Genomic DNA, 24,522 nt, shown 5'->3' with positions numbered 1-24,522 from the left:
CCATATTCGCTCTTTCATTTGTCTTTTAGCCTTTCTCTTATGCTTGCAATCTACTTCAGAACTTTTTTCTTCCCATTCCAATTAGTTTGTCAGCTGTTACTTTTGATAGTTTTGGTATTTTTAACTTCAGATGTTAGACTGTTCACCCTCACATACTTTGTTCTGTGTTTGGTTATTTTCTATTGAGAATATAGGGGTGTTGGTCTTTGCAGAGGGTGTTGGTCTCAAAATATTTCCCCAGGTTTAGTTGAGAGCAATGTTTTATGATTGTTGCTGTTTATATACAATATAACAGGGATCTCTCAGGTGTGTAGGGAGCACAATACAGAATTTATTTACCTGTCTGTGGGTGGCTGTGGGCTTGCTTGCCAAGCATCTGCTGCAGCACTATCAGATCTCCACTTGCCTTCAGGTTGAAAGGAAAGTTCAGAGGCTGATATCACAGATCTGGAAACATGAGGTAGTTGCCCTAAAGGCTGTACCTTTAAAATGTAATTGCAGGAGCATGGGTGCTGTTGTGGAGAACCATTTCACCAGGGCAAGTCAGAGTGGAGGTGCAGTTAAGGGAGTGGGGAGCTGTGGAGGAGTTGATCAGAGCAGATCAAAGGATGGATTGAAAGAATTCTGAGATGCAGGAGCTGAATAATCTCTGAGGTCAGGGGAGCCAGGGAAGAAAATTTTCAGTTTATCAGGAAGGTGTTGCAAACGTTTACAGATCAAGGTTTAACCCAGATAGCTAATGCTGTTTTCAGGAAGAAACTTGTTTCAAGAGGAAAATCTAGCACATCAAAAGAGTGATAATGGTTCTGCAAATCAGGTGTTCTCAATAAAGGAGATATTTCTGAAAGTCTATTCATTCTGAGTCCTTGAACAACAGTGAGGGCACTTGGAATATTCATATAGCTGAACCGTGGGAAATATAACATGTAGCTTGTGTTGTAATATTTTTAAAAGACACAGAAATGGCAGTGGTTTGTTTGAAAAACATCTAACAGTGAATAAAGTTTGCTGCTTTGAGCAAAAAGCATGATTTTTCTTCTGCTCTTGAAGAGGAGCTTTTCAGTTTTTCAATAAATGCATTTTAGGAAGATGTAAAGCAAATGTTGTAAATCTAGCAGAAGTACAGCCTTCTTGATATTAAGGATCTATTTTCTAATTCACTGTTTTATCATTATCTAGGTTTTACATCTATTTGAGAAAGTGTGCACACAGACTATTTGCTTAAGTAAACTGAGCCCTTGGGGTCTGGGATTTTTTTCTCTTCTAGAATTGTAGCCAATGATAAAAAAGATACAAAGTTTGTTAAAAATCTCCTGAATTCACTGAGAGCTTTTCACTATCTTCCACAGGACTTAAAGGATGCAAAAAAAAAAAAAAAGCTATATGCAAGGCTTGGTATCGAAAACATTCTGTAGCTGGGAAACATCTCAAATGGAATCAGGCAGAATTCCTGACTCAAATGAAAACTGTGACTGTCAATGCACCTGTTGCATACATTTGCAGGACAGATCCAGTTCTCTAATTTATGCAAGTAATGAAGAAGGGGAAGTGAGATTTAAAAAAGGGCTTACAGAAATAACATTTTATTTTGAACCATTGTCTGGGAAAGATTGAAAAAAAAAGGATTCTTTCAAGATGAGAGATTTAGAAGAGATTATGTCTTACTTCCTTTATTAAAAAGTTAGAGTTCTCTGTTCTCTGCCAATCAGTTCTCAGAGAGGATGGACACAGTTGTGATCAGCAGTTCAAATATCTGTAGGCTTTGTGGCTTGTGGCTGCTGCAAGGATACAGCCAGGTCAACACAGGCTGCCAGATATTGCCACCTGCTTGATTTTGTGTAAAATAAGTCATGCCACACTTAATTAGTATCAATCAGCATCCCCAGTCTGTGTGGCTTTCTCAGAAAAATTAGGTAGGAATGGAAGTCACTTTTGTTGGGAATCTTGGCAGGAAGAACAGATATGGAATAAGTTTGGACACCAAATTGCACTCTCATCACATAAGCCTACATTAGAAAAAGGGTTGAGAAGTAGTTAGGCCTGAATGGGAAGGCAGGCTCAGCTGTCACCTCTGCTGTCCCCATCCTGTGGTTACACAGAGCACAGGAATTACCAAGGCTGCTTAGCCCTGTGCTTTCCCCCACTACAGAATTGAGGCACAGAAGGATGATATTCCTGTCAGAGTGGTGCTGCAGGATGAATGTGAGCCCTCTGGTGTATCATACAGAGGGGTTGTTAAACCCTCTGTGAGGCTGGAAAGTCTGTCTTGCATTTCAAGGACTGAGGATTTGCTCAAGTTGGGTTTCTACCATTGCCTTTAAATAGTAACACTATTGTAACTTTGCTTCAGAATTATTATAAAGCAGTAATTTTTATAACCTACACATAGAGGTTTTAATGCAGCACCAGACATGAGCCAGTTTGTCCTTGCAGTTTTATATATATTTTTTACATGGGCAGATATGAACATGAGAACTGTTATAAGAGTCATGATAATTTTTACTTCTTTTACTTCCTGTGAGATGAAACATTCTTTTCCTGTATTTCCTGAACATATTCTTATCAAACATTTACTGGATATTCTGATAGTATTTTTCAAAGATCACACAGTATTTGGAGTTAAGTGTTGAGGTTCTATGGTGGATTCTGGTACTTGATTATTTTTGTCCTCAGTCAGACCCATCATATGAAAAAACTCAAATGCTTCCTCAGCTTCAATTCAGCTCTTGGCTTCTTTTGTAAGAAATGAGAGGTGTTTTTCTGTTTTCTGAGAAATAAGATGATCCTTCACACACTAATTCCTTCCACTTAGGTCATAATGATTGTTTCAGTCTGTCAGTTCTTTTGAACGCTTTGGAATTGTTTTTCTTACACCATTAGAGTTCCAAAGTGTCTGCGCAGACAGGTTACTAGCAAACAAAATAAATGTTTTAAACTCATGGCTCCTCTTGGAAGGGAGCAAAGTATCAAAGTGAAGTAATGTGAGCTGTAACAAGCTGCAAGGAGAAAGGAAGCACAAAAGAACAGCAGGGAAATTGTAGAATGAGGCAGTTGAATAATTAATGTAAATAGGCTAATTGCTAATGTGAAATGAGCTTTCTTATTCTTTTACAAGACATTGTCTTTCTTGACTGCTTTTTAACTGGAAGCTATATTCTAAAGATTTGGCATGTTCTGAAGATAGAAGGCAGCAATTTTTATTAGCAGGTATGGCAGAGATTTAGAGTGAGAGATAATAAAGAACATGTGAGCACAAAGGGGAAACAGGTGTGGTGTGCTAACAGTTTCACTGACACAAACAGATCAGGTACAGATACCAGACAGTGCAGGGTTAGTTAAAAATAATAAATTTTAAAAAAAAGGTTTTTCAAGTTTGTCAGGCAGTTCTTTGCATAAATGAAGAATATTGAGCAACTTTTTCAGAGAGTTTACTCCCAGGTGAATTTACTGAAAAAATATTGAAAATCAAATTCCTCTACATTTTGAAGACATCTTCCTTTTTCACTTAAAACACTTTTAAGATGTTCTTCTCCATCTGCTACTGTTAGAGCATACCATTGTGAGCATTTATGATTTTGCTCAGTAAGCCATCATGGTAGCTTACAGTATTTACCTGTATTTTTTCACTACAGTTCTGTCTCCATTTTGAGTTGGTCTGTGTGTGAGTACATTTCTCTGTTACTGCAACTCCTTCAGGCTTTATCACATTGCATAAAACAAAGGGAGGTGTGTCTGGACAGAAAGCTCTGTTGTTAGTGCTTAGATATGAAGAATAATTTATAAAAAACCTGATACAAGAGCAAGAGTTATTTGGAAGAAATCATATGTAAAGACATAAAGTCACATTTTACACAAAATAAGGAGTGTTACACACAAGTAAAAAGCCCAAAGATTGCTTATAGTAAGTGGAAGCAATTCTAGAAGGAATTCTGGTTATTTGATGGTGACCAAAGCAAAAGCAGAAGCCTTATTCATCTGTCCAGCAGCCTGAATCTGAGCAGTGACACCCTTTTCCAGGTACTGTAGTCTGGTCCTTACCTGCTGGATCATGCTTTCTCCTTCTAGTGGCACTGTAGATGTGTCAGCTGGAGTTTATCCATGCACAAGGCACTTTTAGATATCAGTCCCTACCAGCACAAGACATCCAGCTTATGCTGTGCATCTTTAAGTGCTGTGTCTGTTTGTTTCCTGATCACCCCCTTTAGCAAACCACAGGCATCCTATGCAGAACTTTGTTAGTCCTGCATGAATTGCTCATATCCTGCTCATTGTTAGTCTATATCTAAGTGTCCATCAGCCATGCCTGCACCTCTTGTTCCTTTGCCTGCATGCTTACAAGAATGTGCTTTCTCTTTCACAGGCTTCTGTATATTTTTTCATCAGCTTACGACAGACTGAGTTATATTTATTATTTTATCTATTTAAAGCCCAGCAAAGACTTGCAGACCTGAGGTCAGTAAATTTCCCTGATTTCCCAGAAGCTGGATGCCTTATTGGTCCTTCTTCTTGCTCTGCTAAGCATTGAACCTGCAGTCCTATTGATCCAGCCTCAAGGGAAAAGATTACAAGTTATTCGTTTGACAGCTCCTCTGAAGTAATACTGCTTTCCTGCTAAGCAAAGACAACTCTCTCAAACAGGGTACCAGCAGGTACTGTGTGTAGCCATGCAGGGGGGAAAGCATGGGCCTGAGAGAGAATATGTTGCTGGTTTAGCTTAATTCCAGTTCACCCAGTTAGAAGCAGATCAGGACGCTTGAACTGCTTTCCCTGCAGGAGGTAAACAGTAGGAGATGGTAGAGAAAGGAAGTGAAGAGATTTCTGTGACTGAGGCAACCAACCTGTGTGTGTTACTGTACTGTGTGCTGCTGGCATGGAGGCAAAATGGGGTGGAGTGAGGGAGACAGAAATTTGCCTTTCCCTTGCAAACATTAAGGGAATGACAGCTTCCTTCCCTATTCAACTTCAGAAAGGTCAGTTCTTCCCTCTTTTCCTGGCCTTTCAGTGAATGGGATTGTCAAATCACAAACTCACGACTCTTTTGAAGAGGAAAAGCTCCAAAAGAGCCATGCAGGTTGGCACACTGATTGACATTGGCTCTGGCTGCTTCCAACCCTAGCTCTCTATCCAAGATTAACATCCATAACAAAATACACAAGAGTTCTTAATCCACAATGGAGAGGACTGAGATCTAAATTATATGTAATTCCCTGGGCCATTCTGCCAGTGCTGCTACCACTGCTTCTCACAATTAAACACAGCATGAACCTTTCATGAGTGCATGTGGCTATTATAAATTCATTCCAATATGCTTGATAAAAGGAATCTTTTCAACTTGAGGTGTGCTATAAACATTTATAGATACTCAATCCAAAGTACAAGAAAGTAGTAGTTCATTAGTCATGGGACAGAACTCTCTCTCCTGTTTTCTGTCTTAACCATGCTACTGTTTACAGGCTGGTGACAGAAGTTTTGAGAACCTAGCTGGTGGGAGGAACAAATTATTCTGTACAGTTTCTGTATGAGTTCAGATCCTTTTATCATGTTTCATTAATGAAATTTAGTGTAAATGAAAGACACTGGATGAATTAACAAAATTTAGTGTTAATTCCAGACTTTGGATTCAAAAAGTAAGTAAAAATTTGTGGCTGCTTCTGTTTATAACTTTTTTGGAACTTGAGATGAAGTTGGTTCCTCCATTGAAGTAATTTCTGTTTCTGAGTAGTGGCTTCAAACCCCTCATTCAGATTCTCCTGCTGTGAGTTTGAGCCTAGCTGCTAACTCACTCACCTTAGCTCTACTGCTGGTAGGAAATGAGGCAATTTAGTGCCTGGTTTTGGGTGGCTTAAATGAGAACCATGTCAGACCCCAGGGGATGTCCAGAACTGGGTCACTGGCAGAGCTGCACATGGGTACTACACTGCCACTCGTTAGGTGTGAAGTTTTTACCATCCCAATGTTGTTCTCATTTGACTTTCAACAGTGCTTCGGTGTCTGGCTCACTTTATTGAGTGATTAAAGGTAACTTTTCCCTCTGAGGAACAGCACCAGAAATCAATGCTCAAGAATGCTGCAAGCAGCTAGAAAGCACTGTAATTAACAAAGCTAGCCTAAGGTTCCCAAATCTAGCCAAGTGTGTGAGAAGAAAAATTAGTTATCAATATTGTGCCGAGATTTACTTTTCTTCGAGTTAGATAAAGAAGTACAGTTTCTTAAGCAGTACCAGAAAATGCTTTGTAGAAATCTATCTGGACCTGCTGTTTTAATTTGAATATGGGAAATTACTCCAGATATACCATGATTTAAATTTGTACCCCTTTTTAGCAATAAAGGTTATAATAATTACTTGATTAAAAAAACATGTAGAATGACTTCTTATGAGATCAGTGATGTCATCTGGAAGCTTCTCACAGATAAAAATAGATTTCAGATTGCTAAGGTACCTAGAAAATAAATGCATTCTTAAACTTTACACAAAGGGAATATATTAAAGGGAAAAACATTTTCCTTCACCTGAGAGAAAAGCATGTAAAGCAAAGAACACAGTATATTTTCTGCCTAGTTATCTGTTGAAACATTCAGCTGGAAAATTTGAGTTTTCCAGGGTTCCATGTCAACTGTGGCTTTTGTTTTACTCCTCCTTTTGAGTGAGCTCTGCTGACACTGTGATTTACTAGTACACTTGTCATTCAAGTTTATGGAAAATGTGTCTTGACAGCTTCTTCAACACCCTTGAGATTATAGCATTCTAGGTGAGCTGTAAGATATATGTGCTTTTAAAGACCATTGTGAGCGTGTGTTTCTGGTTATATAATCAGGATTTTGTACTTTTTGGATCTATTAATTTAATTATAGAAAGGAGAAGAGCTCATCAGTAATTTTTGATTGTGGGCTACATTTTTTTGTTTAAAACTGAGGGCTTCCTTATTAGTTAAAAGTAAACTGAGAATGCATTCCACTGCTTTTCTTCTGTCTAATTAATGGCCAAGAAGGGTATCAGTAATGCCTCCTGGAAAGCTTCCTTGCCTTGTACTCGCACACTGCTGTGGTGACTGCAGAGCCAGTTGCACCATGCGACTGCTTTTATCAGCTGGTATCTGCTCAGGGTATTCATGAGAGGCCATAAACTGTGGGCCAAATCTGTGGCACTAGTCTAGGTTCTTGCTGAAATTCAGTTTCACCTAGGAGCATGCAGCAACCCTCAGCTGTGTCATGAGGCACATGGAAAGACAATACATTGAGAAATGGCCCCAGGATCTAAAATCCAACCCTTGCTGCTTGAAGTCAAACTAGAGGTCTGAAGAATTCAGTTGTATGCAAGAAGAATCCAAACCTAACTTCCATGTAGTCAGATAAAAAACATAGATAAATCAATACAAATCAGTATCAATTCGTAAAGGCCAGTGGAAAACATTAGCAACTCTAACAAGTTAACAGCTTGTCAGAGGCTGTAGTGTAATATTTTGTTTACTACCATGTAACTCAATTATCTTCTAGACATTTCAGTGTTTGTTCATTAGGCAAACGCTTTTACAGTGAGACCACTGAATTAATGAAGTTTTATTCATAATGCATTCCCTGTGCGCTGAATAGCAAATCAATATTAGCATAAATAAAGCATTTAAACTAGCAATGTAGCAGGAAGGCTCCCAAAGAAGGCTGAACATTCATAATGCTCAAAAAACATGACCAGCCTAGGTATCACCTCTCTGTTAGTAATCAGTAGATTTACAAAACCTTTCCTACCCATGTCTACTTTGTGTTACACTATTCAAGACATTTGTTCACAGCAATTTGACATGTGAGTAAACCTTACTAAGCATGGATGTCTGCGGAGAGCTTTGGCTTTCAGTTTACACACAAGCAGATTTTGAATATCTAAGAGTCATTACTCAGGTCAACATTTTACTTTGCTCTTTCATTGAAGTCATTGTGAAGCTTGTTTGTTTTAGGTAGAACAGCAGATTAATTGCCTTTATGGAAAGTAATTGAAGGATTCATTCAGAGATGCATCATACAGAAAATTATTTGAATCCATCTGCCAGTCTAAAGCCAACGCAGTTTTCTTCCTCTTTATAAACACTAACATGGTAATTTTTCTTCAGTGTTCTAAAATGTGCTTTCATTCAGTATATCTCATTTATTTCAAGATTTTTCCTAAATAGGACTAGGATATATTTCCTGTTTGCCTGAAGCTATAGTCTATATTTTGGTTGCTTTGTTACATCCAAGTAAAACATGTGAAACCTCTGATAAAGACAGTGAGTTCAGTTTCTAAGTCTGAATTAGAAGTGTTGGGATTTATCTTAATTCAAAAAAATAATGAAAAACTAGAATATGTATTGAAAAGGTTCTTAAACATTCTTTATTTTTATAATGAAACATTCTATTGCTTTTATACAAGACTTACTGAAAAACTTTATAACAATGTGAAGAAGGAAAGAATGCCTGAGAATGACCTTTTTGTAAAATTATTTTCCTATTTTTCTAGAGATGAGCTTGAGAAAGTGGCACTCTTGTTTTTCTCTGAGTTTTAACCCCTAAGAATTGCAGGCTTTTTATAATTTGGCTCATGACTGAATGCACTGCTTTTCTCTCCAGTTTTTAGTTGTTGCTTTTTTGTTTTTACCTTTTGTGTGTGTTTGTGTGAGTGGGTTTTTATTTTATCTTGCTGGGTTTTTTAATTTCTCAAATGCTTAGTGGAGATGACATGATAAAGGCAGGAATACTCATAAAATGTAGTGTTACAGACGCATCAGCTTTGCTTTTGTTTGCCTTTTTATAGTTTGTGTCATGTGGCTGCCATGATTTCAGAGTATTCTTGTCCATTTTTCTGCCTTTCACTTGGCTTGAGGAAATTTGCCTGTAGCTTCCTATTACCTAAACAATTAATTCCTTTCCTGCATTTAGTAAATGTAGTTACTCTCTTTCCTAGCCATTTACAGCTATGGCAATAGTGGTACAGGGAACTGCACGAGGACTTAATGTTGCCGTCTTGTTAATTTTGATAAAAAATTCTAAGTAATTTATTGCTATTATTATTAGAAAGATTTTTGGCAGCTGATCATTTCAGTCCAGTCTGTGTGGACATGGGTCTTATTTTTTAATTCTTCTTTATTTTCTGTACTTAATTAGATGATGGAAAAATGGGTGTAATGGGTGAAAACCTGCCTCAGAATAAATGGCTGCACAGTATACAAGGCTAAGAAGCCTAATCAGGCCCCAGCTGTTTTGCCAGAGTTTATGCTGATTTATTATATAATTTATTCAGGATAATATCTACCACAGTGTAGATATTATGAAATCCATGGGCGCTGAATTAAATCCAGTTTTCCTCTACAAGTGGTATAGTCATGATAGAGCATGCAAATGGTGGGGTAATGTCCTGCTTTTGGCTGGGATGGAGTTCATTTTTTCTTAGCCCACAGCAGCCTTTTTAAATGAATGATCATTATTTATTGTCTTTTCTATATACCCATAAATGTGGCCATGGTTTTAGAACAGGTTACACAAAGGAGCCAGTCTGCACTGCAAATTTAAATGTTTGTGTGCCTAAGCAACCAAGTATTCACAATTCAGAAGCATCAAAACTAATATATCGATACTGAACGACTGTTAATGAAAAAATATATATTTGGTGTTAGTATATGGTATTTCTCTTATGTCAAAATTATTTGAAGACAAAAAGAAGCAACTTACTTATTGAGAAACATCAATATATTGAATGTGTAGTGCAGAAGCTGAACCTGGTGCTAAAATAAGTAAATATATATATGTATATCCATTCGCATTTAATTTTTAAAATAATGATTATGGATTTACATGTCCTGTAAAGTATTCCACACTTCAGTCAGCAGTGCTTATTTCAGAGATAGTAAAATATGTAGCTGTTTTAAAAGACTGCACAGTTGAAGTTTTGTGCTTGGCTTGTCTTTCTTGTTGAGATTAAACACCCATAGATTTGCAAGTACAAGTATTTCTTCTGACACTGTTTTTAAAAGAAAATCCTGGTGGTTAAATGTGCGTATAGCCTTGAGAGAAGGAAGATGCTGCAAGTAAATAAAAATCTGAGGAGACAGGTTTTTTTCCAAAACAATCCCCGAGACTGACAGTAGTTTTAACACTTGCAGTTTTTCACCCTTGTCTTTCACTTGCAGGCAGTGGGAAATAGTAACATCTCCACACGCTGAGTGAGCAGTGGGTTGAGTTCCAAATGCAGCTTGCACAGCAAGTCAGGGAACTGGCACTCAGTTCTCATCGTGGTGCTTTCAGCGGGTGAAGTGTTCAGTGACTGCTGATTTTGAATTGCAAATAATTTCTGCTTTTACATATTTCTTTAAATTATTTTTTAAAGGAGCCTTTGTTTCCAGAATTACCTCCAGCTTCACAAACTTTCCCTATTCTCTGTGTATTGAGATCTGTGTCCCCATGCCCCCTACTGCAACTGCCCATCAGCCAGTGCTGGGCTCTGAGATCTCTGCGGGAAGGTCATCCCAGCCAAGGCTACTTCTTGCCTTTGGTCCATGTGCTCCCCCTGGCAATGAGAGTCATCTGGCAATGTTGCCTTGGAATGAGTTGTATAAAGCCAGGAAGGTTCTACTAAAAGACTAGTTTAATTCTTCTACTTTAATTTTTCTACTTTCTACTTTTCTTCTTTATTTCCTTTTTGCAGAAATCCAAAGTAAACAAGAATCTTGCTGTGGACTTTGTTTTGTTTTGTGCAATTGGTTTGGTAAATCTCAGTCTTTCATGTTTGTTCATGTCTTTGTTTCCTTCAGAAGTATTTAGGAGAAACAAGAGCCTAATGATGGCTAGAGTTTTGGAAAAAGAAATAGGTCCCAAGAGGGCCTTTCCTCTTCTCTCCTCTTGCACATATCAGTTTTCTCATAAATTCCCTTGATTTAGATCTAATTTGCATACTAGAAGGTTTTTCTCTTTCATTTTCAAACTCAGTAAACTTTGAGAATTTAGATGAGCCTTTACAAGGTGAGTAATGTAAACAAGTGAAATGCTTGCAAAAGATGACCACAAACTAAAGTTTCTTGTTTCTTGCTTCCAAGGCCAAGACTGAATAAAAGAAACATTCTGTCTGCCTGGGGAAAGGATGATGAATACTGCCCACTAACCTTTAGGAAAAACAGTCCCACTCTTCAATTTGCACACAAAACACAGTATCAGTGACTACTGTACCAGGACAGAGGTGTTTCAGTTTGCTGAGCCACGATCAGAGCATAAATCAGTTTATTTGCTCTGTGTTTATTACTCCCCTGTACAATTTCTAGCCCTGTCAGGTTTTAGTTAGATATTTGTGTGCTTTACTGGATAAGCAAATTTCAATTTTTCAGTAGATACAACAAGGTCTTAATATCTACTGCATGTATCACATCCTGCACCCATCACAGAAGTTTGTTGATTGTCTGTATAGCTTGCTCTAGCATTTTGTACATAATAGAAATAAAAATTCAATCTCATCTGTATTGTAAGGAGGTGAATACATCCAACAGGAATAATATTTGTAACAAAATTCCCTACTTGGATTAATGTACTGATATTTTCTCAAGTTTGAAGACATCCTCATGCATATATTTATTTTCCATGCTACATGCAGGAAATAGCAGGTATCTATAACTGAGTGTAGAATATTTATATAAGTTCACTCAATGGAAGATCATTGGGGCTTCTGACTTTGAAACACGACAGTGTTCCAACAGGGAAAACAGTACAAAATGAAATATTCTTGACCCACAATTTCTGACAATTTACTGTTCATACATACTAAATTACACACAGGATTTTAGTTTAAGAAGCCACTGAAAATTGAATGGTTAACTGCTCCATCTTTTAGCATAAGCTTATTTTCAGAAGCTATTTAGACAAGAAGAGAAAACTCACAAAAATTAAAGGGTAGTAACAGAGATTTAATGCTGGGATTTCAGGTCAGAAGAGCCTATATCTAAAGCAAAAAAGTAATATATACATATATATATGAGATAAAAGGTTAAAAGTATTTTGTGCTATATTTTCTTCTGATACATGACAATAATGTAAAAAGAGAAGAGAGAGATTAAATTGTTTTCCTCCCAGCTAATGCATTCTGTAAGCTGTTCTGAAAAGAAGGGAGAAACCAACACGAGGCTTTGAGGAGACATTAACAGAAAAATTTACAGCTCTATTATACACTGGTATAGCCAGACAAGTAATGCCAACACCTGTCTTTTATGTGCTGCACTGCTTGCTAGTGAATGAGGTGTAAATGTTTTGACAGTGGGTATAAAGGGTTTTTACAGTATTTGATAGTTGGATGTAGAATGAACTCTGAAGGAGACAATTAAGAGGTATATTTTCTGCAGAGTGCATAGGGAATTAACTGTAAGCTGAACTGGCAACAATGGATGTAACACACCCAATTTTCTGTAAACCTGAAGAAAAATACTCTTTATTACTGCATTATTCATTTAGATGGGATTTTTTAAGATTCCCAGGGGAGTAAGGTATACATTCCTTTCAGAATTTCAGTAGGTTTTTAATTGCCTTTTAGAGAATCTTATTCTTAGGGAATTAAGAAATCTTCTGAGGACAGAGTTTGCTTTATTCTAAGAACTGTTGTATCCTGACAAAACAGGGAGCTGAATACACATTAGAAAAAAACCCCAAACCAACGAATCAAAAAAACACTACAAAAAAACCCTTTAAAAAACTCCACTCAAAACAAAACCAGTCCTATATATTTTTACCTGTGATACTTTTCCTTGAATTTCTCCTGTATAGAGATTCAAGATATGCATCAAGTCTTCAAGGAGAGCTCATTTAGCACATGATGGATTATCAGGGTGCCTCATCCTTGCCTAAAGGGATCTCTTGCCATCAGAAATACATTATTCCTCTGGGCCTTGGTTTGCTATACATGTCTATGCATAGCCCAGGGCATAGTTCCTGTAGTGAGCAAGGCACACTGGAGAGTTGGCTGAATCTCGCTGAGGTGTTGCTTCCCAATTCTGCATACCCCAGAAATGTGCCAGGATGGTTACAAAGGAGAGGAATGGTGAAGAATGGCTAATGGGCTCCTGCTCACCTTTCCCCAGCGCAGATTTATCTCTATCTGAGATATGTTACTGCATGCTCAACTCCTGAAATTGTGCAGAAGAGGTGGTGAGTGTGGAGCAGAGAAAACTTTGTCCCGAGGCTCCCTAGAGAGTCTCACTTTGCTTTGCCTATGTAGCTCAGAGAAGGCTGGACCCATACTGGCCCCTGAGTCCTGACAGAACTCATCTGTGAATATATTTCTAATGTGTGTTTTACCTGTTGATTTCTAAATACAACCCAGCTTTGTCTACCAGTGCAGTTCTATGGAGACAGGAAGGTTTTATTTACACATATTTATGTTTTGGATTTTTGTGACCATAAATATTACTACTTGCTAGGAATCAGATTACCAACCTGCAGCACAGCATGAAAAAGCTGCATTCTTACTAGCTGTAAATAACAAAAGCCTTACCTAGGAATTCAGAGCCCCTTGGCTCTTGGGTTCTTGCCATGACACTTCCAGCCAGAGTTTGGAAAACAAACAAACCAACAAAAAAACCACAATTCCCTCCCAAACCTCAACAAACCTGCCAGTCATTGTGCTGGTTTTGTGTTTGGGTTTTTTTATTGAATTTTTGTTTTGTTATTTGTTGGTTTTCTTACTAAGCTTGGCCATTTATTTCAATGTCTAAATGGAAACAGAACTCTTTTGAAGATCTAGTCCCATGTGAGTTTGTTCTGCCTTAACAGCAGATGGTGAATAGCTTCAACAGCTTTGTTTCTATTACCAGATGTCTTTGATTTACTCCCTTGCTTTGCTTTCTGGCCTTTATTGCTTCTATTCTGGAATAGAAGAGGCAGAACTATTGTTACCTCTCAGCTCTAGCTTTTCCCACACAATACTATTGATCTATTCTTGTGGCATTATTCAAAAAAGCATTGTGACTAAAAGGAAGGAGAGGGTGAAACCTCTTCAATAGCAATACACTGTAAGATCCTATTGCTGCAAATATTTATGCATGTATTTAGTTGTGCATACTATTGGAAACACCAGAGGAATGACAATGTATGACTTTTTATAATTAAAGGCAGAATGATCTTTTTATATAGACATGACTATTATATGTGGTATTTTAGACCCTTTGTTATTTTTTGACTCTTTCAGTTGCAGCACAGTCCATAAACCACTGTACTGATAACAGCGTTCTTTAAATTCTGTGTGACATTGGCAGTCTCAAGGATGACATAAAGTATTCAGTCTAGACATCACCCTGCTGTAGATTAATTGTGACCTTCCCAATGAACAACCAGAACTATATTCAGTCACTTTCAGACTCCATGTATAGACTTGCATCTGTGGGAGAGAATTGGAAAAGTCAGCCTGAGGAAACTTGCTTTGAGTGATGCTTTTCCTTGAGAGTATAAAACCATAGCTGCTCTAGTTCTTCCACTGCAGGGAAGCCACTACTTCATCTTCCCTGCTTTTATGCTTTTGCTCTTTCTGAGTGGCTGAAGGAGCTGGGTTTTTCATCTCCCCCAGACCAGAGATGGTTGCTAGCGTCATTTGAGTGCTTGCTCCAAGCCTCTACTATCCCACCTTATCTTGGGACCTCTAAAAGGTCAGATCTATTCTAAGTTTTAGTTCCCCAATTTCAGTTTTCATCTTACCTTGTATTGGCTCCTCATGAGCATCTCCATCTTCTGTGGGCTCTGGAAGCTCTGCCCCCTCCATGAGGTTCTCAGAGTGTTCTCAGAAGCTGCTCTTGCTCCTCCTGGCAGTGGTTTATGTTAACACTGCCATGTGACAGAGCCTGTCAGCTCCTCTGAAACCACACTGGCTGCACTTGGATCAATCCCTTCTGAATTCCTGTTTACTTTATTTCTTTCAAAACTGATTGCCATCATTCAGATTTTGGCCCCAGGCAGGTTTGATCTTTACTTCCAACTGCATGATTTTTTTAAAATCACAATGAAGTAAGGAGAAAAACGTATGATGTATTTTCCTCTCACTAAACCACAACTTTTGATTCAAAATGCCCAAGACCCTAAAATCTGTTCTAAACAAAGTTATTTTCGAGCTTCTATAGTGTTTTTTTTTTCCTTAAAATTTACTTCAGCTTTTTTCTTTCTTTCATTGTGAAGTGTAATCCAACTTTTGACTTTCAAATTAAGTCTCGAAGAGAACAAGTTGATTTGGAGATTTTTGGAAAAAAATTTGCCATTGGGAACTTTTTTATTCTAAATGCTATATTTGCAGTAGTATGTCTGCCTAGCTCGGTTTTTCAGTTCAAAAAAATGGAAGGGTTTGGCTGATGCTTGGCAAACTGCTCCTTCCCTCTTATGGCCATTTTATCACTATCTTTCAAATTATATCTATTCTTATATATTCTTATATTTTCTGATTAGATCTGCCTGTATAATTGAACAACTATAGTCCCAAATATAGTCCTCCTATTCAGGAGTTATCTGCTAATTCCTCATAATTCCTTGCGTTTACTTATTTATTTACTGCTTACACTTGCTCTCAGCGTAATGTGTATTTATGACCTTTAGCATGTGAATCATTCATGTAATGATTGCCAGGCATATTTGTACTCATTTGGGCTTTGATCTAATCCTACTGAAAACAAAGGAGATGCTGGTATTGGCTTCTCTCTGTTTTGGATCCTGATTAGTGACCTACATCACCCTGGTTAGATGTCTTAAGTTGTATTAACAGAATGGTCTCTTTATTCTGCATTTATTACATGTGAATATTCATAATTGTTCATCAAATCAATTTTGCACAAGATAGAAGGCTTTTCATAATGATTGTGAAAGCACTTTTGCCATGAATTCTTTCATTACATTGTTCTCATTTATTCCTGCCAGTATTTGTAACACTTTTTCTGAGTAAGACCTCATGCACTGGAGTGTTTGAGATCAAGCTAATGGAAAAAATACAGAAAGAGAAAATATCAAAATATCAGCTCAACAAATAGCTTCTATTGCAAAATGGTAAATGAAAATGGGCTGTGTTTGTACCTGCTGTCCCTCTAACCTTAGCTGGCCTCTAATATATTATAATATACATGTATTATATATAATATTTATTTTATACATGTGCATGTATTAAAAATATATTGACCATTAAAGACTGAATTACCTTTTTATATAGACATGACTATTGCACGTGGTACTTTAGAGCCTTGGTAGGTTACAACAAAAGATGTGATGTTACTTTATCTGTATAATCATGAAAAAATAATTCTAGGCTTCTATTACATTGTCTATCTTGTTGGCAAAATTTATCAGCCTTGGGTTCATGCTTGGTGTGGCATTTTTTGCAACAAATACATACATACATCTTGAGTTTCACTCAAGGATGTATGTAGGATAACCCTGAAAGTAGAGTGGGAAGCTGAGGTGTCGTTGCAGAATACTGCAGAATATTGCAGAATAGCACTTTCTGCTGCTGAGGCTCCTGTAAACTTGGAAGGCAGCATTAGGATTTCTTAGCTGGGCTCATTTATCTAATAATGAACTCACCACTATTCACATCAGCTTAATACATCCTAAATGTTAGGATGTTCTTTTTCCTGTTTGAAAGATTGGTGGCAGTAAACAGAACACAATTACAAAAAAAAAATGTTAAGATGTGCCTATCATCATCTAAAACTTGTCCTGTATTTTAAAAATGAAGCTTTTAGTTAGGAACATGTCAGTTGATGATGAATGTTCTATGATTTGAAATAACTGTCTTAGAAAATGTTATTCTCTCTGCTAAGAATCCAAGCTGTTAATATCTATAAGCATCAAAACCTGGATTGGGCTTTCCCTTTTTTTAATCTTTTTAAGAGATTAGCAAGAATGAGAGTGAGGGGAAATTAGTTTTCAAAGCATCAGTGGTTTCTATTCAATATAATATATGTCATTAATGTACTAACTAGCACAGATAAGAGCATTTGCGATTCCATACCTCATATTGGAGCCTTGGGAAACCCAAGATTCCTGATTTTAGTTAACACAATTTTAAATGTAGGCATTTCACAGATGTTGTCTGTCTTTGTACGATCATCTCAGGAGTGAACAGTGTCACTCTTTTTCCAATTGTCTTGAGAACAGGATAATGTTTTTTAAAGGGTAGAGAGAAACTTTCATTGCTGTAATAACCATCCTCCGAAGAATTGAACAAGAGAAAAATAAAATAACTGGGAGGCAAGGAGAGGGAGGAGATGGTGGGGAGAGATGGTTTCTCGTGAGCTATTAACAGAATCAGGACAGTAAAAGGGAAGAGAGTGGCTGGCTGATAATTTATTATACCATCTTTAGCAGAAAAGAGAATTAAAACAAAAAAAGAATTTGGCTTTGAGCAATGCAGCATTTCTTACCTACTCAATGATATGAAGTGCCCAGAACACAACTAAGGTCTGGCAAAGAAGATGGCATTGTGTGGAAGCCTCCAGTGTTTTAGCTCCACTGCTGGGAGTTGAGAGCAGGTGAACAGATTGTTTGCCATTAAACTAATCAATGCTAAATAAATTTCATATTATATGCCTGATAGTGATTCAAACCCTAGAAATATGCTAATAGTGTTCACTGTATAATACAACAATTCTTTTCTTACAACTCTCTTTGTTTTGCAAATTGTCTATATTCACCTAGGCTGAATTGTCTAGTCTACCTCATTCCCTGTCAGGGCTGCATAGCAGCTCTGGCACTGTTTGGAGAAGAGGTAGTTATCACAACACCCACTTTCTATCTCAAAAGTTATCAGCATGCCTTCAATCTAGAACTACAGTGTAAATACTGATTTATGGTAATTAATGTAGTATTTGCTGGTGATGGCACTGTTTATCCTTTCCTGTCATTAAATGCTCCGAGACTGGTAGCGTGGCTCATCTACATTTATTTCCAGCAGAGATTTGTCAAGGAAGTAGCCATTATAATCACTAATAACACATTTCATGCATACTTAAATTAGGCCAGTTTGAGAGAAGACTGGGTTAACAGATACTGTGATTTCAGAATCAGTTTTTGTGTAATTCTTGGGTACCTGGTATTGGGATATGGTGGTGCAACTTCCCATAATACATTTCCCATAATGTCATATGGATTCATATTGGTACTGTCTTTTCGTTTGAACAGAGTTCAAAAATTTTTAATAATTCATCTTGGAACACCTCCAATAAAAGTATTTTTAATTTTGGAAAGTGCATCAATTGACACTGTTGCTGAGCAGTTAGCTACTTGCTGTTTCTTAACAAATGCTTATGTTTGCACTGCCTGTTTTTCATGTCTGGTGCAAAGATGATGCAATGTCCTTCAAAAAAGAGAAATGGGTGTCATTCAGCAGACTATATATGTGTACATTTCTGCTTAGTACTACAGTATTCCCAAGGGGACCTTGAGCCCCACTGAGATTGAGCCCTTTGTCACTGCACCAAGTAAAATTGTAAAAGAAATTCATATTCTCAAAGTAGACAAAAATTTGAAACAAGGAGATATTTTTTTACCTTTCCAAATATCACACAGTGCTTGCTTTTAATACCTAGACCTCCTCAGTCCCTTCCTATGTCTCCCAGATGCATAATTTTCCTTAAGGACTTAATTAGAGCATTCCAAACTTTCAGGTGAACCCATCTCTGTGCAAACTGATAATCCCTGAACTGTGTTTGTTATTACACTAAAACAATGTGGCTTCATGGAACTCTCTCTAGGACATGTATAGGTTTCTAGGATGACAAGCAGTTCCATTAAATATTACATGCATTGTTTGGAGAAAGTTATCCCCACAGAGAGTAACTTTGGAACATGTACATACATTATTTACTGACGTTTGTGCCATGTTCACATTCAGAATGGCCTAATTCAACATCTGCTCCTGATGAGAGTGAGCATCTGGTGTTTCACAGATAATTGAGACATGAGCTGACTGTCCTCTAGGCCGACCAGACAGGCTGGAAGCAGGCTCTCTGGGTGGATGGTAAGACCTGGTTCAGTTCCAGGTGTAATTCTGATCACACATTTGTTGTAGGTTGGCATCAGAATAGGTTTTTTCTGTTATAACCTCTATGCAAGCAGAAGTACCAGCAACTTCAGTGTTGTGCCCCAGAATCAGAAGGAACAAGAGAGATGAAGATTTTTCCAACACAAGAGAATAAAATGGGAGAGTTTTTGAAACTCTACTCCCATTAAACCTTTCCCTCCAATTTACCTGTGTATGTGTGTGGATGTACAAAAGCAGAGACATTATTTTTCTCCTGGCACTTACTTTACATTCCTTTTGTAGGACATATAAAGAAGTTATAAGACAACAGAGTCTGCAGAACTGCAATACAATTGCAAATATCAGCAATGCATTGCAAATTCAAGCTGCAGTGCCTAGCTATGCTAGTCTGCTTAAATGACAGCTTGTCCAGAATTTGCTGGTTTGATAGGCCAGTTGCATTTATTTATCCTTTGAAAAAGAAGTAAGGATGGGGAAAAGCAAGTCTTAATAATCAAATTACAAACCATCTCACCAGACTCCATCAAATCCCTTACAGCTAGCCTTCAGAAGCAAACAGCATAAACATTGTCTCCATCTCCTAGAAACATTCCAGCCTTCAGAAGTTACACCATTGTGATTTCATTTCTGTTCAGTGTTTGCTGCATTTGATTGCCTCTGGTAGACCTGTTACGTGCATAACCATGGGGTTTTTTCTTGCCAGGCATTATCAGCCGTCAGGAAGCAGAGGAGTTGTTGATGAATAAATCTGAAGGCGCGTTCCTGGTGCGAGTCAGTGAGAAAATCTGGGGCTACGCGTTGTCCTACCGCCAGCAGAACGGCTTCAAGCACTTCCTGGTGGATGCTTCAGGGGATTTCTACAGCTTCCTGGGGGTGGATCCAAACCGACACCCAACACTCACAGACCTGATTGATTTTCACAAGGTATAACACTTGCTAGGTGGAGATCAATAGCTGAGTGGAATGGATTAATAATTTAATGAGGAGCCATGTAGCTTGAAACCACACTGGAAAATAGGAATGACCATAGTGGGAAAGAATATTGTACACTAAACCCATCTGTAACATTCATACTTCTGTTGCAGTGAATCAGAAGGTTTTTCCCCTTCTTTCAAATGCTCCAGTATGTACTTGTGTCCCTTTATACAGTGTGTACTCTCCTTGGCTACAAATGGCCTAATAAGGGCTGACAGATGTAACGCTTTCTGAGCCTTTTTGCTGTGGAAAATTGGATTGGAAATACCATAGAAAGGTCTTTCAATGAAATTTCAGCATTCTTCTACCTTTGATGTGAGGGCTGTAATGTGCAAAAGCAAGAGTGTGACCCTGCACTAAAAAAAGGGAACATGGAGGGGCTCTTTTTAGGGGTGTATAAAGGGTCACTTCTTATTACCCAAAACAATCTTGAAAGAGGAATTTACTATTCGATTTTAGATGAGTTTGAATTACTTTACCTCTAGGTACTGTTTCTTGTTGCCAGACTATAACTAAATAGTAGCACTGTTTCTGAAAGCATAAATTGTTTTCATCTGGCATCTCCCTATCTTCATCAGTTTTAATTCTGTTTTTTTTCTTAGCCACCCTTATAGTTCCTCTTCATCCTTTCTTTTTAGTTCCCCATCCTATTTTATCTTTTTTTTCTCGTCTCAGAGTAATTCTATAAATTTTTTGCTCCTCCTTTTCTTCACAGCTTTTAATTTTTTAAGTATTCAGTCTGAGGTTATTTTTCTTCTAAATTCCCTTTTTTTTTAAATCTTGATTTATCTCACTTGTTTTGCAGTATCTGTTTAGTGTTGCCTTAGTGTCCCCTCAGAGATCACTATGACATTAAATGTCCACAAATTATATTTCCACATAGGGAGATGGTAGGTGTGACATTTGACTAAAATATATGTCCTCCCCTAATTTAAATAAACCTTTCTCAGTGGCCACTTTGGAAGCTCAAATCCCTGACACCCTTCTTGTACACAATGTCCTTTTTGGCCAATTTGGGTTAACCAACTGGGCTGTGTCCCCCCTCCTAGTTCTCCCTTATTCCCAGCCTACTCTGTCAGCAGGGCCTGAGTGGGAAAAAGAGAAAGCCTTTGTCTGTGTAAGCAGTGATCAGCAATAGCCAAAACTGTAGTGTGTTATCAACACTGTTTTAGCCACAAATTCAAAACACAATGTCACATTGGAGCACAGGCAGCTGTGAAGTTCCATCCCAGCCAGCCAGCCCCAGTGCACCTGGAAGAATGTAACCAGGGCTTTGTCAGGGAAAGAAAAGCAAACATGCAACACCTCAAATGCAGATTGTAAGTGTTGGATGTGGAACCTCTGGCTAATGTAGTTTCCCCTCTGCTCCTGGTGATGGTGACAACCAATCCCAGCCATCTGTGCTCCAGCTATATTCCTATATTTTCATCAGAACTCACGTTAGGCAAGCACTGTATAAGGAACACATCTATTTACAGACAGCAGTAGAGCACTTGTCAGAAGCAGAATGGATTTTAGTTCCTGCCATTTAAAAAAAGGAAAAAACTTGCTTTGGTGTCCCATGATAAGAGTTAATAGCTGCCCCAGCAGAAAGCCTATGAAGGAAACCAGTTCAGCTTTAATGCCAAGACACAGTTCTATTTTCCCTGTGTAGCTTATGGCTGTATTAAAACTGGTACCTTTAGCAATCACCTCAGGAGGTATTTTATCCTGTCTGTCACTTGGTTTTCTTAGAGGCTTTTCTGCCTGCCCTCTCTGGTGAAGTACACTGTCAATTGTCCCAAAGCCTCCTGGTAACCCCAAGCAATCTGTATGTGACTGGTTGTGCTGTGGGCACATTTTCCCTTGCAGCTATCGCTATATATTTTGGAAAAGGTTCTGCTTTCCTCCTGACTATTTTTAGCAAGAGTATACTTCCCCACCCCAGAGGTTGCATGGATTTTTTTTAAGGGCCTGAGGAGGGCTGGCATAACTAATTTTTTACTTGCTTATACTGATTGACTCACTGTGTTTCGTTTTGATTAAAAAACTGAGAGGTCACTTGAGCAACTCAGTTGGCAGACACAAGGGGGTGGTAACCATTAGTTGGAAGAACAAACCTTACAGAACGTGGTGTGAGTGTGCATCTTCTGTGCATAGGTGCTGTGAGTACAGACTGCCTTTTCTTAGCAAGGGTGATGTCTTTCACCTTGCTGTCATCAGTCAGAGAGCTCTTACTGTTGTGTGTGAGCACTCAACATTGAGCTCCTGCTCAGTCTGCCTGGGGGTAGCAGCATGGTAAGACTGGCATCTGTCTGTTCAATTAACCCATGAGAACAGCCTCTACAAGCATCTGTAGGTGACTTCCTAAATAGTGCAGCAACTTACAAATAGTACAAATCAGTCACTTGTGCGCGCTGATTTCACTGCTTGATAGTAGCACAAGTTGCTACCAGCATAAATAAGACAAACAGAGCATGAAGAACATGACTAACCTGTAAGATCCCTTTGCTGGTCTGTAATTATTTTATCAAGTGTTTATTCATAGTTGCTCGCCAGTTACAGAGGAGTGATAGCCTTCATTGCTATTCTTAGAAGGTAGGTGCAGTTTAGATCTTTGGTATTTTAATTGGTTTTATCATTCCAGGAAGAAATCATCACATCCTCAGGTGGGGAGCTACTCCTGGAGCCATGTGGACAGCAGAAGAACCCACCAGACTACAGCCCTTTATTTGAATAACTGATCCAGGACCAACAGGAATGCATTCTGGATAGCTGTAGTAATAGATAGTTACACAAGTAAACAATGGAAGTAGTTAACCCATTTTCAAAGCCACTGGTCTTGTGGCCAAAAAGTATCCTCATTAGGAGGCCTAAAATATTTCTGGTTTTGCATCTGAATTATCATCATCGTTATTCATACTGCTAGCACTTGAAAGGTGAGAAATTACCAGCAAATTGCAAAAGAGGACTACTTCCAAAAAGTTTTCAAGGGGTTGTAGCCAATTGCACAGAATGCTGTGTTCCTGTCCTAATTTTCTCATGTTGTATACTGCAAGAAGCATGGGCAGGAGCCATTCACAGAGTACTGTATCAGTGTTGGTGAACAGATTCTGTGTTCCAAAGCAAGGTTTGACAGTTTCTGTTGACAATTTCATTACCCAGTGGTGCACTTTGATGACAAGAGAAGCAGCCTTCAAACATCCCGGTGAAGTTTGTGATTGTGGATGTAATTAGGTGTAGCTTGAAAGTTGCCCTTTTTCTTTTGAATTCCGGCCTACAAAGTTCCCCACAGCAGAGACAAAGGTCAAACACATTTTATTTACATTTTCATGGAGCCCAAAAGCCTTGGAAGGAACTTTACTCCTGTATAGTAAGTGGTCAGTTTATTCTAAAGGAAACTGTTTGACTTGCTGCAATTCTCTCACTGGCCTTGTCCTGCTTTTCCACTGTGCAAGAGTCACAGTGGATATTGCTAGCTTTACTTTGCTATAGGACTGGGTATTTTCCTTTCCTGAGTTATGAGAGGGTGGGGCTGGTAAATTTATACATAGAAACGGTACAGCTAATTATATTATCATCATGCTATTTTATGTGTAAAACCAAGATGCACACAATGTGTTCCTGAGCCATTTACCATAAATATTAACCCCATGAAAATTGAACAGAAGCCTAGATCTGTGGGGCAGTTGCTTAGTGCTTGGACTAGAAAAATAATAAAATCTCATCACAGTACACTTAGGAAAGGCACACTAAGCATGTTTCTATTGGCTACTGCTTTGGGCAGTCTCTGAGCCCTGTGGGGTTCTGTTCAAAATCTAGGAGAGACCTCTCCTGAACCTCCTGTCTCATGAACCCTTTCTCCTCAAAGTCATTGATTCTTGACTCATTGTTACCTTCTGTACTCTGTCTGATCTAGATGGTAAAATCAACCAGAAAAAGAAACTTGTCTTATCCAAGCCAATAAAGCACACTAAACATTTCAGGTGCTACAACAGTAAATATTTGTGGTAGTAATAACAGTATTTTTTTTTATAATTAATACTATGGCTAGCTCATATTAAAGTACAAATTTTTGTACACAAGCTTCATTCTTGGTCATGAACCTTTTCTTCTGTTAACATTGGGTTTTGTGTGATTTAATCCGTCAATGTTTGTGGCCCATGAAAAGAAAATTCTATTGAACTTCCCACAGAGACAACTGGGCAGTTTCTGTACTAATCACTTGCCACACTGGCTCAGGAGGTTTTAAATAGTTACTGTTAGCACCTTGGAACAAAGCAAGTCAGGACACAGCAAATAAGCAAAAAAGATCTGCTTTCTCTGAGAAAACCAGCTCTGCACTTTCTCCCTCCTTCAGAGGCATCTCAAGAACCACATCAGCCTCAGGTTATTCACAGCTGCACAGTTTTTTCATGGAACAATTCGACCTTTACTTAAAGGACAATGGAAAAGGACCTTTAAAATTATAAAAAATATAAGTATCCACAGACATATCTCTGAGGTCAGAAAGCAGTAGGTGACTGTAGAGGATTAAGCACCTGGGTGTCTTTGTAGAC

At 38.2% G+C, this 24,522-nt stretch overlaps 1 protein-coding gene across 1 annotated transcript in view; it reads left to right on the top strand.

Moving 5' to 3' along the window:
• Positions 1 to 22,727, top strand: part of SH2D4B (SH2 domain containing 4B) — a 57,308-nt gene extending 34,581 nt beyond the window's left edge. The window contains exons 7-8 of the mRNA XM_030951458.1: positions 19,713 to 19,933; positions 22,611 to 22,727. Coding sequence (XP_030807318.1) covers positions 19,713 to 19,933; positions 22,611 to 22,703 — 314 coding nt within the window. The 3' untranslated portion in view covers positions 22,704 to 22,727. The remainder of the gene's footprint in view (positions 1 to 19,712; positions 19,934 to 22,610) is intronic.
• Positions 22,728 to 24,522: the final 1,795 nt, after the last annotated feature.

The sequence above is a fragment of the Camarhynchus parvulus genome, chromosome 6 (genome assembly GCF_901933205.1).
Source record: "Camarhynchus parvulus chromosome 6, STF_HiC, whole genome shotgun sequence".
Lineage (NCBI taxonomy): Eukaryota > Metazoa > Chordata > Aves > Passeriformes > Thraupidae > Camarhynchus > Camarhynchus parvulus.
Note: the sequence above shows the minus strand (reverse complement) of the source record. Positions and strands in the feature narration are given on the sequence as shown.